The 15,096-nt window shown below is 39.9% G+C and overlaps 1 protein-coding gene across 2 annotated transcripts in view; it reads left to right on the forward strand.

The window, feature by feature from the left end:
- The window catches only part of trit1 (tRNA isopentenyltransferase 1), a 48,856-nt gene that overhangs the window by 25,447 nt on the left and 8,313 nt on the right, over positions 1–15,096 (forward strand). Inside the window, exons 3-8 of one of the 2 annotated variants that reach the window (XM_085262564.1) lie at positions 4,895–4,993; positions 5,380–5,537; positions 6,053–6,195; positions 6,316–6,427; positions 11,062–11,174; positions 11,338–11,415. In XM_085262564.1, coding sequence (XP_085118690.1) covers positions 4,895–4,993; positions 5,380–5,537; positions 6,053–6,195; positions 6,316–6,427; positions 11,062–11,174; positions 11,338–11,415 — 703 coding nt within the window. The remainder of the gene's footprint in view (positions 1–4,894; positions 4,994–5,379; positions 5,538–6,052; positions 6,196–6,315; positions 6,428–11,061; positions 11,175–11,337; positions 11,416–15,096) is intronic. The other variant, XM_085262565.1, reaches the window with a different exon arrangement.

Below are 15,096 nucleotides of genomic sequence, written 5' to 3' on the forward strand. Positions count from 1 at the left end.
AGTGACGATGGCTGATGGGCCTTTATCTTGTTTGGTCGGGTATTTATTTAATCATCCCAGAGTGGAGAAAGTAGGCGACCAGAGGGAGGGAGGAGGGGAGAGAAGGCAAGGTGCAAGATGAGAGAAGATGCGACAGAAAAAGAGGGAGAAGGAATAAGGTGTGGCACACAGGCTCTGTCTGTGTGACCTGCAGGTTTTTTTGAAAGGGGACCTGTTATGCTTTTCTATTTTACAATTACAATTACAAAAGAGGTGGGACGAATTTAAATAAAAACAGAATGCAATGATCCTCTTCGCCTCAGTCCATTTTAAACAAGCTTTGCCCCAAAGAAGATGATGATGGTGCAGGATCATGTTCACATGCGGTTTCTTCTTTGCACGATGGAGCTTTAACCTGCAGTTGTGGATAGCACAGTGAGCTGTGTTCACAGTGACAGTGAGTCACTGAGCCTATGCAGTGATTTCCAGGACAGATTCATGCCGATTTTTTTACGCAGCATCACCTGAAGGCCTGCAGATCACAGGCATCCAATGTATTTATTTATTTAGTTAGTTTGGCCTTGACCCTTGCTCACAGAGACTTCTCCAGATTTTCATAATGTTTTGATGATTTTGTGCAAGGTAAATGAGATATACAATGTCACAATTTTACATTGAGGATTATTATTCTGAAATTATTCCACAATTTGTAAATAATCTTGTTACTTCTGCCTCTCTAAAACAGTCATTTTACACCCAATCATGTTATGGACCTGTTGCCAATTAACCTCTTACGTTCCAAAGTATTCCTCCAGCCTTTTGTTGCCCAAGTGGTGGAAATTAAAGGAGACACTATAATTCTGATTAAGCTGAACTAAATTGCTAATATTAAGTTTACACCTCTGACATTTGTTTCAAAGCTGTCTACTTTTTGGTCTTTCAAAAGTTTCAGGTTGCCCAGGTGGAAGCATTTCTATTGCTTATATTTTCTCCACAACAGTCTGAAATACATTCGGCAGACCATAAATAGTCTTAAGCCGGGGGTCAGGAGGTGTAATGGGTCATGACATGAGAGGCCTACTGGGGTAAGAAAGACCAGAATCAAAGTTCTGCAACACAGATTTTAAATTCTTTCCGAGACATAACCATATTTTTTGCTCTTTTTTTTTTTCCTTATTGGAAAGCTCCACATCTTTAGGCTGAGGACATTTATTCAAATGACACAGTACAAGAAGTTTAAAGCTGACATAGCCAGATTTCACACTCCAGATGTCAGGAGAATCGTCCAGGCCTGGAGCGTGCAGGAGACAGGAAACCTGAGCCCAGTTGCTTTCTCTGAATTTACTGGACTATTACCTGCACTGTTCCTTCATGGGGGCAATTGGACATCAAATTGGGCACGACCTTTGTACTCAGGAGCTGGCTGATTTAAGAGTATTTTGTGTTGAGCTAAGACACCAGATTGTTTGATTCTCACATAAACCTCCTCTGAATAATGGCTACAAATGTTCAGAGTCAAAATAGCAACATAGATACAAGTCAGGTTTTTATTCAGATTTGTTGTCAATATTAACCATAAAAATCAGTGCTGTCAATAGATTAAAAAAAATTAACTACTATCGCACAATTTTCTGTAATTAATCGCAATTATTTGATCAATAGCCTGACTGCAATTAAATTTTTTCAACTTTATATTTAAGCTTGTAACTGACATTTATGCAATATAATGAAGTAAATGCAGAAACAACACAGAGGATGTATGCTTAAATTCAAAGAGAATTTCAATAGTTTTCTTCAGTCTTTTAGCACAGGTTCTCTCCTCTGAAATACAACTTTTTAGAAAGTTTAAGTATTCACTAATATATAATATATATTAGTGCTCTCAAACAATTAAAATGTTTAATCAAATTCATCACAGGGTTACTGTGGATTAATTTTGATTAATCACGATTAAATATCATTCATTTTTATTCTACATTAATCATTTTGCATGAGCAAACAGACTGGAGAAAAAAGGGAAAATATACGCACTTAACATGAATGTTCAAGATTTTCAATAAATATGTTAACAAAAAACTCTGTAGACATTTATCCTCTCTCTCCGTCACTCTTGGAGAGGCACTTCATGTCCTTGAAACAAGGAACCAAATCTATGTAAAGCTCGTGTTCTCAACTACATTAACAGGTCTGCAGTTTGGTGCAATCCACTTGGTAACTGTGTCAGTCAATATGTCCGAGGTAGACTAATGAGCCCCCAAAGCTCCGTGAGTGGTTTGTCGCAAGCTGGGTGACACGTTAGCCAAAGTGCTAGCAGCATCCCCGACTAACGTGTGCTTCGCGTTAATGTGATATTTTAAGCTGGAAGTGTTCGGTAAAAAGAAAATTCCTTCTTGCACAATGTGCATAATACTTTATGTCGGTCGACTGTTCCGTCTTGTTAGTCTGTTAATACTCAAATTTCCCATCGAGGGGGCCAGTGTGCGTTTATCATCTACCAGACCCTGTGCACGAGAAAATGCTAATTTCCTGGTTTGAGACCGGATGTGGGGTTGTGCATTTCCGGTAGCTTTACTTTGCAGTCAATCGCTACTGCGAAGATTTACTCCAAAATCATGTCCAAAACTCGAAAACAGAAAGATCGCGTTAAGTTACAAAGAGCAGAAGGTGGGAACACTCACTGCTGTTGTGTCATGAAAAAAATCTAATGATCAATTTTGACGTTTAAAGAGTTTAGATCGATCAGTTGATTACGTCACTCAACACAAGCAGAACTGCATCACTGCAGCAGAAGACACATCGTCCACATTCAGAAGCACATCTCTGTATAGTGACTGGTCTTATGATTTAAACAGGCAAATGTTCAGCATTCAAACTACAGGTGAAGAATAGTCAAACCAGATGTTTCCCGTTAAGTCGATATCAGCTAGTCAAGTACACACCTACACAACATGTTAACAAACCGTGAAAAAAAGCCACACAAAAAATGAATCATTGCTGGTAAGGGTTTCTATACATTAGTATTTACGAAGGGTATGTTGTGACTTACCTTCAAAATTACAGTGGTCCCTCGCTATAATGCGGTTCACCTTTCACCTCGCTGTTTCGCGGTTTTTTTTTTAGTGCAAGTTTGCATGCTTTTTTTTTTTTTTATGTCACATGGTGTCCTGTGTCCTGTGTCCTGATCGCTGCAGACGATCTCCTCCGTGACGTCTCTCCTGTACAGTACAGAATCGCTGCATCGATCACTAGCAGTGTGACTCTGAAGTGCAGTGCTGTATGTCCACGATGTCCACGAAACGTTTTGCACCGTCAAAAAATAAAATTGGCTACTTGATTTCACCTATCGCTGGTTATTTTTAGAACATAACACCCACAATAAACGAGGGACAGCTGTTTACAGATACTGAGAAATATAACATTTGAATCCCTTTTCTCTTTTGCTCGGAGGTGCGGGGGAAAAAATATCGACAAGTCGATGAACATCATTTACAGATATATTGGGTAAATGCCCAAGACATCTATAGAAATGTAAATCGCCGCTTGATTCATTCATTTGCTAAACTTGTTTTGGACCGTAAACCAGGCGCGAATAGGACACCGGAAACAAAGCTCCCCACAGGAGTTTCCGCACCGGAAGTAGCATATGCTAACGTGCACATAGTCTATTGAGCTGACTTTTTTTTTTTTTTTTTTTTTTTTTTATTAGTAAAATTAACATACAGACAAAATGCACCATATATTACACATTTAGAGAATAAACATTCCTTACATATTAGCAACTTTCATACATAGTGAAAAGAAAATATAAAGATGGGGTCACTTAATTTAACAGAATATTAACTCACTAAATCAAAATCTTCCACAAAGAAAACAAAAAAAGCAGCCTTTTTCTTTTTAACTAAAGTCAAAGATTTAACCAACAGGTTTAAGTCATTTTTCCAGTACGCTAGCGTTGGTTTGGTCTTAAAAAAACGACATTTATTTATAAATTGCTTGCACAAGATTAATAACACATTAACACCATAATTAGCTTTCTTTTCTTTCAAAAACACTCCAAACATTATCATATTTAAGGTAAATGGGGTAATTTGAATCCCACTGGAATAAAGCCAGGTATGAAAATCCAACCAAAATATTTGTATGAAATTGCACAAAAAGAATAGATTGTCCAAATCCTCCTCTTCTGTTTCACAAAATACACAATTACCAGTTTCTATTTTGAATCTATCACCAAGGAGTCTATTTGTCGGGTAAATTTTATTCAAAATTTTAAATTGGACTTCTTTCCCTTTAGAAGGGATAGGGAAGGTGATATAATCAGTTCTTATTTTTTCAATTTCTTCCCTTTGGAAATCTTTTAATATGTAATTACGTCTACTATTGAGCTGACTGGTTCAGCTGCCCGTCACTACCAGATCAACTGCTCATTTGCGCATGTTCGAAGGTAACTCTACTTGGACAAACTGCCCGAAATGCGTTGACGGAAACATTTCAGGGATTTTGAGCCATTCTGCACTCCAGATGCGTTAATTGTGTTATTATTATTATTTTTTTAAATCACGTTAATCGTGATGATGGCGTAATCTGTGATAACGCGTTAATATTTGGCAGCACAAATAAAAATACAAACAAATTTCATGTATCCATCCATTAAGTCCAATAATATTTGAGTGTTTTGAAATACTACTGATGCTGTTAACTTCAACAGTAGCATAAAGGGAAAACCCAGAATTCCTGAAATACTGGTTCATAAAGTTTTCATTAGGAATATGATGTATTCACTCTTTCTACCTCAATTAAACAATAATGATATTTTTAATTACTTTAGATTGTACATGAATGCACAACAATGTCCTGGAATTGTTAAGCCATGCAAAATACGCTGGGATAAACTTCTTCCTTGACACATTCCAACATAGATGACATGCACAAGAGGAACAAACTGCCAATCATTGTTGGAGGAACAAACTATTACATTGAGTCTCTGCTGTGGAAAGTCCTGTTGGACACTGGCGTAAGTGTCATAGATGCTCAACTTGAATACACCGCTCTCTGTCCTTTCTGTCTTTTGTACTGTTAATCTCTTAAATGTATAAATGTCTTATTATCTTTACCCATTTTACTTTTGATAACAACATTAAGCCAGAGTGCTTAAGCTTTCGCAGCTTGAAGATAATGTAATATTTCACTTTAGTTTCATTTCTTCATGCTGCATAGTCATTTACTGTTAATAAAACTGCCACGGGTGCTTTTTCTCATCTTAATCTCTGTTTTCATTGCACATTACTTCTGACTCTAGGCACCGCTCTAAACGGACCTTGTAATGTGTTAAAGATTTGGAAGCAGGAGCTTAATGGCAGTGTTCGAGGGCAGGTTTTGCAAATACAACTTGTCTCGCAGCAGGAGAACGAGGAGCCGGGGGACGGAGGGGATGGGTCTCCGAACAGGAAGCTCGAGCTCGAGAAACTGGGAGGAGCTGAGTTGCATAAACGACTGGCCGAGGTGGACCCCGATATGGCTGCCATGTTGCACCCAAATGACAAGCGCAAGATAGCCAGGTGATACAGCTGGTGAAGGGTAATCTGTCAGTTTTAGTGATGTGGATGTTGTGTTGGGGCATGTGTTGTGCTCCATGATGTGTAGCATGCACTCTGGCCTCAGGTTAAGTTACCCAGTTCTTTAATATGAGCTGGTAAGGATGATCTTTTCCTCTTAACCTGAGCACACAGCCACAAGTTTGGTTTCGATTTAAATCTCAACAGGTCGAGAGTTTTGGTGTGTTGGTTTTTGAAGCTCACTTTGAAAGTATCCTGGTGAGAAAAGGATTGAGAGATTGTTTGTTCTTCATAATTATTTGTATTTTTTCTTGTTTTATGTCTTCATTTTTCTGAAGGATATGCCCCTGGTGCAGCAATAATGAACATTCTCACCACTTTTAAATTGTATTCTTCATTTGACCGGATTGTTATGTAATTTCAGTTTACCCTCCCAGGCCTTATAAACAAGGAGTTCAATAAAACTTCATAGTACATGTGGATTTCAAGTGTTTGATTTGAACTTAAAACTTACACAGGAGTCTGCAAATCCACAAAGAGACGGGGATTCCACATAGCCGCTTGCTGGAGGAGCAGAGGGGGCAGGAAGGCGGTGATGGTCTTGGGGGGCCGCTAAGGTACAAAGACCCCTGCATCTTCTGGCTGCATGCTGACATGGAGGGTAAGGAGGGAGACTTGTAGATGTGCTCTTTGTGTGGGGGAATAAAACAAGCTTTGAAATGTGGAAAGTGTCTTTATTTCCATGCTACATTTGTCATATCTACTTCTTTCTGTCCTTCAGCTCTAGACAAGCGGCTGGATGCTCGTGTAGAAGATATGTTGTCTGCAGGAGTGATACAGGAGCTTAGAGACTTCCACATCCGATACAATCGACAGAAAATCCAGGACAACAGGTAAGGAAATAAGGTGAGGTGTCCGCTCACCTGAATGAACGCAACCAACCAGATCCTGTTCATCCTGATGGTTTTTTAGGTTATTTGTTTGTTTTTTCTCCTGTCAAAGAAATATGCTGTTCTAGATAAAGCCCACAGTGTTTAGACTTCTGTTCTTGTGGGACTAATATTATTCTAGAATGTCCAGTAATTATTAATAATAAGGGATAAGCCTATTTATGTCTGACGCTACCAGGGGAGTCTAGTATTTTCTGCTAATTACTTTAGTGCCTCCAAGAATTTTAATTCCATGCTGAAGATAACTCTATAATTGTATTCTTGGATTGTACTAGAAGAATTTTTATGATTAACAGCTCAAAATAATCCTTTTTTTATACAAGCTTTGGATTGGTTCCTTTCTCACTTGCCCCCTTTTCCCCTTTTGTGATTGGCTACCTCTCACAAACAGAAAGTTATAGATTGGTGGGGCTTCTGTTCCCACAGCTAGTGCTACAGATGTCCATAATCCTGAGATGACTATATTAATGATATGTGCTCTCATTGACATCATAATTCAATAACCATCTTCAATAAGTTAAACTCAACTGGCCCTATACAAAAATATGTTTTCTTGAAATTAGCTTAAAACAACATTCTCTGTCAGAAACAATGCCGAATTAACCCTGAATAAATTAAGGCATGCTGAAGATAATTTCCATCTGATAAACAAAAATTAATGTGGAGTAGAGTGTAGAATTCTCGAGCGATCTGTTAATATTAGCGCAGGTTAGCTAGGTTTCAGTGTAAGTTCATTTGATGCTAACTTTAGCTGAGGCTTGTTAAGAGGTAGAAAACAAAATATGTTACCATATTTGGAAAAGATGGTAAAATGGTAGCGCATGGGAGTCAACACTACAAGGGGTTGCTAGTTTACAGTATACTGTAAATTAAAAGTTAGCTTGCAGCTAGCACTGTTAAATCAATTGAGATGTTAATTTTGGGAGGGGAAAAAGGAAATTAAATTATGAAACTGAAAATTAAGAGTTGTCATTTTTTTAAGCCTTTCATAGTTTTCACCATTTTGTTTAGTACAGCTTGTGCATCATTAGCTAACACTAGTATTAGCTAGGTAGCTCATGGCTTGCTCCAGGCTAGCTCCGGGCTATAAGTCAGAGCTGATAGAAAATTAGCATACTAGTTGGCCAAGTTATAAAAACATCAGATTCTAAGGACAGCAGTTTTTGACATTTGGCTTTATTTTTTTCTTTGGAGTTGTGCTTCTGTTTTTTTTGTTTGTTTCTTTTTTGGGGGGGATTGCCTTGCAGTGTTCTCAGGTAAAAGCACTAACCTTGCTTAATTGACAAGACAGATTCTTCAGGGTTTATTTTTATGTTCAGCAACACTTTCTTTGGCAGCAACTATTCCCCACTATCTCTACCAGGACATTTTTAGATTTAGCTCTAGCAGCTACCTACTCACCATATGCTGCAATACACAAGATAACCTGCATTTTATTTATTGTATTCAGTTTCCATATGGTATTCGGATTTTTTATATATTGTTTCCAAGTAGGCAGGTAAAAAACGATTCATGCTATTCTGAGATTTAACATTCGTTGTCTTTATTTTGTATCTACATCACTACATTACATTTTTGTTAACTTTGTCTTTCCATGTCCTGTGTGTGACATGAAATGTGAAGACCAAAAAGAAAGAGAGATGTGAACACTGCTGTGTGTCTCTGTTGGCAGTCGATATTGATAGTGTATGATGGGGTGTGGCTGCAGGGAGTTGATGCACTGGTGGAACGTTGCCCAGGAACCTTCCGGTTCCCCTCCCTTTCGTTTATTTCATCACCCTATCTCACCTCCCTCGTCCTCCTCCCTGTCCCTCCATCTCTGCCTCTATTGCCCTCTGAGCAATCTGATCATCCATGCACTTTACCCCCCCCCCCCCCCCCCCCCCCCACCCTCTCTCTCTCTCTTTCTGTCTGTCTTTCTCTGCTTTGCCCTCATGTCTCCATCCCCAGCTGGCTGCTGTGGCCAGACATCAAGGTCAGATCTCCACCCCCTTCCCTGCCTCCCTCTCTTCCTCTGTCTTTCTTTTCCTCCCTCCATTGACTCTACATTTCCTGTGCTCAGACACTATTCTCAAATTTCTGTCTCTGCCTGTCTAGCCAGATTTATTTTTGTTATTTCCTCTTGTTGTTTCTCTTACAAGCCTAGAAATTAGGGACCTGAAATAATCCTTTTTATTCTAATATTTGCTGTGCAGTGTATTTGAGGAAGAGAATTAGATAAAAGCAATTTTGTGTGTGTGTGTGTGTGTGTGTGTGTGTGTGTGTGTGTGTGTGTGTGTTTTATTATAAAGATATCTTATTTGCATTTCAATGTAGAAACCTTACCTGCAAATAACAAGTAAAAGGACACAAAGTGCAAAATGTTATTATTCAGTTATTAGTTCTGATATCTGGTACAAATATGGGTGGATACTCAGTTAAGCACTTCTTACATCTTCAGACATCAGCTAGTGAAGGTGAAAATTCCCATAACAGGTAGTCGCCAAAGTAGGATGCTCTTTCGCTATGTGGATTTGCTAGAATCTAAGCCCAGACTGCACATATGGAGCATTTCTAAGCAATAATCAGACATTTGTTTCATACTTGGCAACTCCGTCATCACTTCGTATCAAGAATTTGTCCTGCAGTGAAGCATAAAGCTCCACTCCACTTGTTTGCACTTCTTGATTATGTATTGAAGCTGGAGGGATGTCTCAGGGAATGTTTTCTATTTTCTATAGGATTTCTGATTAGGGCTGCTCAATTAATCGAATTTTAATCACGATTACGATCTGGGCTTTCAACGATCATTAAAAATGACTGAGCCGATTATTAGCCCCTCCCTAATTTATCCGCGACACCTTAAAGGCCGGTCCGTGAAAATATTGTCGGGCATAAACCGGTCCGTGGCGCAAAAAAGGTTGGAGACCGCTGATTAAGAGGACCCGAGGGAAGCTCGGAAAGCTAAGCAGAAGTTATTTGGAGAGTGACTGCCGTTGGTTGAAAAGAGAGTTTAAAAAAAAAAAAAACTTCAGTGGTGTTGCACACTATTTTATATTATTTTTTTAAAGTCATTGTTAACCCTTTAAAGCCGGTCAGAGCTGCACGCTCCGTTTTGCGTAACTATTGTTAAATCCCTGTAGAACCTGAACCATGTAAGCTAGCGCAATAATTTGTTTTGCATATGAAACCGGAGGAGTTGTACTTACATCTGATGCCATCAGCTTGTCCTCGGTCACGGTTTCGTTCCACATATAGCTTTGCAAAAATTGCATAAAAAGCGCTTGCAGGAACAAAAACATAATATTCCAGAAACACGCTTTGCCGTTCCTATCAGCTGTTCGTAACACTTCCCACAGTGAAATGATGCACATGCTGTTTTCTTTGCAAATCTGCATCATAGGATTGTTTTTTGTTTTTCCTGCAGTATATAAAAATTGCTGTATCTCCAAAATAAAACTATGAAGACACTCAAAATAAATTTCCTGTTGTTGTAAACTATTTTTTGCAACTTTATTGTATTTAAAGTTTTGAGGGATAAGCCTCTTAAATTTCTCCAAGTAGAAATATATGTAAACAAAACAAAAGCGATTTTCAATTTTTTTTGTAGTTTATTGCACTTTTTTGCAATTTATGTAATTACTATGGACTTAATGCATACATATTATTAAAATATGGGCTATAACAGTTGTATTGATGTATAGCAACTTGAAATGCTCCCACAAATGGCACTATAGCATGTAAAAAAAATAATATAAGCTCTGGTGGACTTGGTTCTATGGTAGGTCTTAAAGGGTTAAATAAATATCGTCAAATAATCGTGATCTCAATTTCAGTGAAAATAATCGTGATTATCATTTTTGCCATAATCGAGCAGCCCTATTTCTGATTATCACAAAAACAAGGTCATAAAAGTTTGACACATCACTGTTTTGTTCAGACAGGCACAAATTCATCCCCTCACACTTGGCGATGGTGGGAATGAAGAACGCCCTTTTAACAGGAATCGGTCTCACAGAGGAACGATTTTTAGTGCTGACTGCAGTCACAAGAAGTAAGATTGTAGCGTTACAAACGCTACAATCGGCGGCCTATTTTGTACTGCTTTACAAAAGCTAAAGTATTTCCGGTCAGTTTCAGGCTGCCTTGTCTAAATAAAGGAAAACTGGAAAATAATCAGATGAGAATGCATTTTACAGATATTGTCACAGCAGTTATTCTGCTACTGCTAGCACCTGGAAAAGCCTGATTTAGCCTTGAACTGGCTGCAGTGCTCAAATTGGGGTGGTGTGCTCTGACATTTACTAAAATGCTCCGTCTGGCAAGTTCACCAGAGGATTCTGCCCCAGCCTTGTGTCAGCCCTGGTCACCATACTGGATTTTTAGTAGCCAGGGGTCCCTCCGTCTGCTCGTGTCATTCTGTCACTTTCTCTCTTGAAGGGCTTCACATCTGTTCGCTAAGAGTTTAGGAAGCAACAGAGAGATGGAGGAGGAAAGGATGAAATGAGTCACCAGCGAGTGTATAAATGTCAAGTTGAAGGCCGAAAGCTTTTATGTTGATGGATAATGTTTCCTCCTCTCCTCTCCTCTCCTCTCAGTCAAGACTATCAACATGGGATTTTCCAGTCGATCGGTTTTAAGGAGTTTCACGACTACCTGACGGCTCCGGAAAGCAGCACCCAGCAGGAGAAAGACTCTCTACGAGACAAAGGTTAGAGAAACACCTGATCAAAGTCACTCAGATGGAGTTGGATGCACTGGCTGGTGGACTGCTGATCAACCACAACAATCAGGTTTTGTTTTTTGTTTGTTTTTTTTGTCCTCCCTTCATTTTGTGCTTCATCTAACGACCAGCTTGTTTTTCACTCACTCAGGTATAGAAGCTTTGAAGATAGCTACAAGGCGTTACGCCCGCAAACAGAATAAATGGGTCCGCAACCGCTTCCTCAGACGTGAGTACCATTCACCCATGCAGTGAGTGTGTGAGTCGGGTGTGGGGGGTGTATTGGTGCTGCAGACAGATCCTTAGCAATCAGCACTCTGTAACAAGATGAGATTCGTGCACTCTATTAGAGACACAATAAGCCTCTCAGCCCACTATACTGTGTTCCTGGGTACAGAGATGGCGTGTGCGTGCGCCACCTTTTTAAAGCTTTTGTTTCAGTTATTGTTATTGCCCCTTCCAGGCAAACAGAGACATGTTTGCGACCTGTTTTAAAGTCTTTCGGCTCCTCATCATACAGTTTTTGAATGTTTAGTAAGCTGAAAATTTATGCGACACAGCAGAGAAACCTGAGTGAACGTTAATTAATTCCACCTCAGTTGCCATTGTTGCCTGATCGGGATATTCGACTGATATGCTGGTATATTCATAACAATTTTAATGCAAAAAGGCAAAATTAATGTTAATGTTCATCACAGTTCATCACAGTCTTCCCTCCCCAAGGAGCTGTTTTGTGGTTCCTTTCAAACAGCTGTAGAAAGGCTGACACCACTCTGACGTCTTTCACAAATAAATCACATGTAAGCACAATCAACTCATTGATTTCTGTTTTAAAAAACAAAAGCCTCGATGGAAACCATAAACTGTGGCTTCAGTTTCCTTATTTGGTGAACATCTAAATCCAAGTTTTATTTTTGCAAAATGATTTTACGGTTTGAAAACATCCCGTGTAGCTCAGCAGGGAAAACCACAGCATTCATTTAATCACTGGGACAAAGTTAGATTTGATTTTATACAGCATGTGCGCACTACTGTGACGTAGTGATTGGATAATGTTTCAAGATCCATCCCCAGCGCACACCTGCAGCTAAGACCTGTGAAAGCTTCAACCCCCTGTGCTTCCAAATGCATAGAAATGAACTTCAGTGTTTGGTTACCTGCCAGAGCAGCTGCCACTGCAGAACGGACAAGACTGCCCACCGCAGCCAAAATCAACCTGAGATTGGAAAGTGGTGATTTGCCACCGTGAGTCAGTTTAAAGTGTAGAGAGTGCGTAAGAGCAGAGTGTGTAGTGCGTCTCTCTTCCCTTGAAAAGGAAACCTGGTCCCACCGGCAGCATGCCCTGCAGTAACCCTGCCTCCTAATCCTGTTAGGCCCAAGTGGCTTAAGGCCACGCCAGGCCCTAAACCTCAATACCCCTCTTTCTGACCGCCTGCCTACCCGCTGCACACGCCATATGGACTACATCACATGTGTGCACGCGTCTGTCTGTGTTGCAGCTATAATCATAGAAACATGCAGTAATCTGTCTAAGATTGTCTACTTGTGTTCACGTGTGTGCTTTTAAGTGTGTCCTGCCTTTAGACAATCCATATAACACTGCCCCCCTCTTACACACACACACACACACACACACACACACACACACACACACACACACAGACCCTGCTTAGACTGTGCTCTGTCTGCTGCATCAGGCCTGAAAATGCAGGTGGCAGCAGAGGAGATTAGCTCTCCTCAAAGACCTCAACCTCCCATCCAATGAAGTCTCAGAGGAAATACTTTTGCTTTGTTAAATTTGTGGATGTTATGATCAGAATTTTGTTGGTATTTTTTTCTTTTTTAATTTATGGACCATGATCGTTTTTATTCACTGGATTAGAGAAATATAAACCAGAGCAAGAACAGCGTCAATCAGGCAAACATCTCTTTGAGTCAGACCAAGAGTAGCTATAAAAAGTAGTCCCTTGGAAATATGTGCAGCAGTAGTCTACTGTAGCATTTACTGAGGACTGCATTTTTGCTTGCTTTATTTATTTATTCTTTTTGTTTCAAAGAGTTGAGTGTACAAGTTACAGCAGATAACAAGAACTTTCTAAAGTTTTTAAAGTATAAAGATATTGGTCTCAATTTTAAGGGTGACTAGACAAACGGATATACTAAGAAAGTATCTTTGTTGTGAAGATAAACCATCCCTGGCGTCGTGTTTCTTCTGGTAATACACACAAATTTACCAGGAAGTCCATTTGAAGAAACACATCAGTCATTTGAAGGATTTTTGCTGCAAATACCAAAACACTGCACAGTTAAGTTATCACAAGGAAGAATTTGAAGGACAGCCTTTTTGACAGGCACCAGATAAATGGCTTGAAGAAGGCCTTCGTGTTACTAGATAAGAATGTACAAGCTCATATTTAATTACCCAATGCACCAGCCTTGTAGGGTGGCTTTGCTGCAAAAGCTGAGTCATGAGGGACTGTGTTGCCGGATGACCTTCTCTGTTTGTGTGGTTCTGGAAACATGTTGTTCTTGCTGTTGACTCCATTGACGTTGTTTTTGTCGGTGTCTGTGCAGAGATGGTAAAGTGTTTCATTGTTACAGATCAGGACAGAATTATTTGGCGAGATTTACAGTTCCACACGCACTGAAGCGTCCTCACTGCATAATACTTCCAGCACCGTGTTTCACTAAGGGGGGTGGTGTTCTTTGGGTTGATTGCCTTCTTTCTGTAAACATAAGCAGCGTCTAGTTCTAGTTTCGTCTCATCTGACCAAAGGATGTGCAATATTCCAGTATTGCATAATCTTTCTCCAGGCTGCCTTAGCTATTTCAGTCTGGCTTGAAGGTGTCGCTTCTGAGAAGGGAAGTTTTTCTTCTTCTGTAGCCTCACAGTCCATTCCTGTGCTGGCTTCTAGTGACTGTCTTTTTTGAGACTACAATTCCCAGCTAGATTAAGTCATTCACTTGTGTTTGGCATTGGTTCTGGAGTCTTTAGGCATATCTCTCACTAGTTTCCTTTCCAGATTCTTTGAAATCTTTCACTTCCTGCCTCTCCTAGGCTTGTTCTGTCCTGTGTGGCTCACTTTGAATTTCTTGATGATACTTTGACTCCTGTTCCTGACACGTGGAAACGCTGTAATAATGTTTTGTATATGTCCTACTTTTTGAGCATCACTTCTTCTTTTTCTAAAGCCCAAAAATGCCAAAAAGTCTATTTTTGGCACGATGCTTTCCCAAGTGACAGTTCAAAGACATGCTGAAGTTTTTAGACTGTTTAAATTGTAAAATAACTCTTAGTTTTAACTTGATTTTACACACTGAGCATTACAAAGGTAACGCGCATCAGCTTTTGTTTACAGCTGGAGTTTTTGTATCATTGGGATCCAGTCAATTCTCAGTGTCAGTAACTAGCAGAATACTGTTGGCTGTAGGGCAGCGGGGCGTTTATTGTAAAATCTGACCCAGTTCCTTTGAAAATAAATCAATCTACAGGCTGTTGGAGCCAACCAAGAGAGTTGGGGAAGGTCTGAGTTAGTCACATCTGCTCAGATAGTAAAAACACACATATTAGATTAATTAAAGATTTGCCCAAGGACAGCCCTGTAATGCTACCCCTGGTTGGGGGATGCCCCTAACCAAAGTTTTGCTCTCATCCACCTTTCTGTTCTGCATCATCTCCGTTGACCTCTCTGTCTTGCTCTGACTGCTGACCTCCTTTTCTGTTTCGCCCGAGTCCCACACATGCCCGCACAGATGCCGGCAGGCCTCAGCTGAGCAGGCTAATCTCTTGAAGCGTTACAGAGCTGCTGGGAATGTGCCCCGACCACACAAACACGGGCAACAGGGTCGCTGGGGTCTGCGCAGACCAACCCAGGCATGCAGAAACTAGTGGGTCAAAGGGAAAGACAAA

Source organism: Mchenga conophoros, linkage group LG22 (assembly GCF_057382185.1).
Source record: "Mchenga conophoros isolate Kocher_MC1m ecotype Shallow Benthic linkage group LG22, M_conophoros_male_GT1.1, whole genome shotgun sequence".
Lineage (NCBI taxonomy): Eukaryota > Metazoa > Chordata > Actinopteri > Cichliformes > Cichlidae > Mchenga > Mchenga conophoros.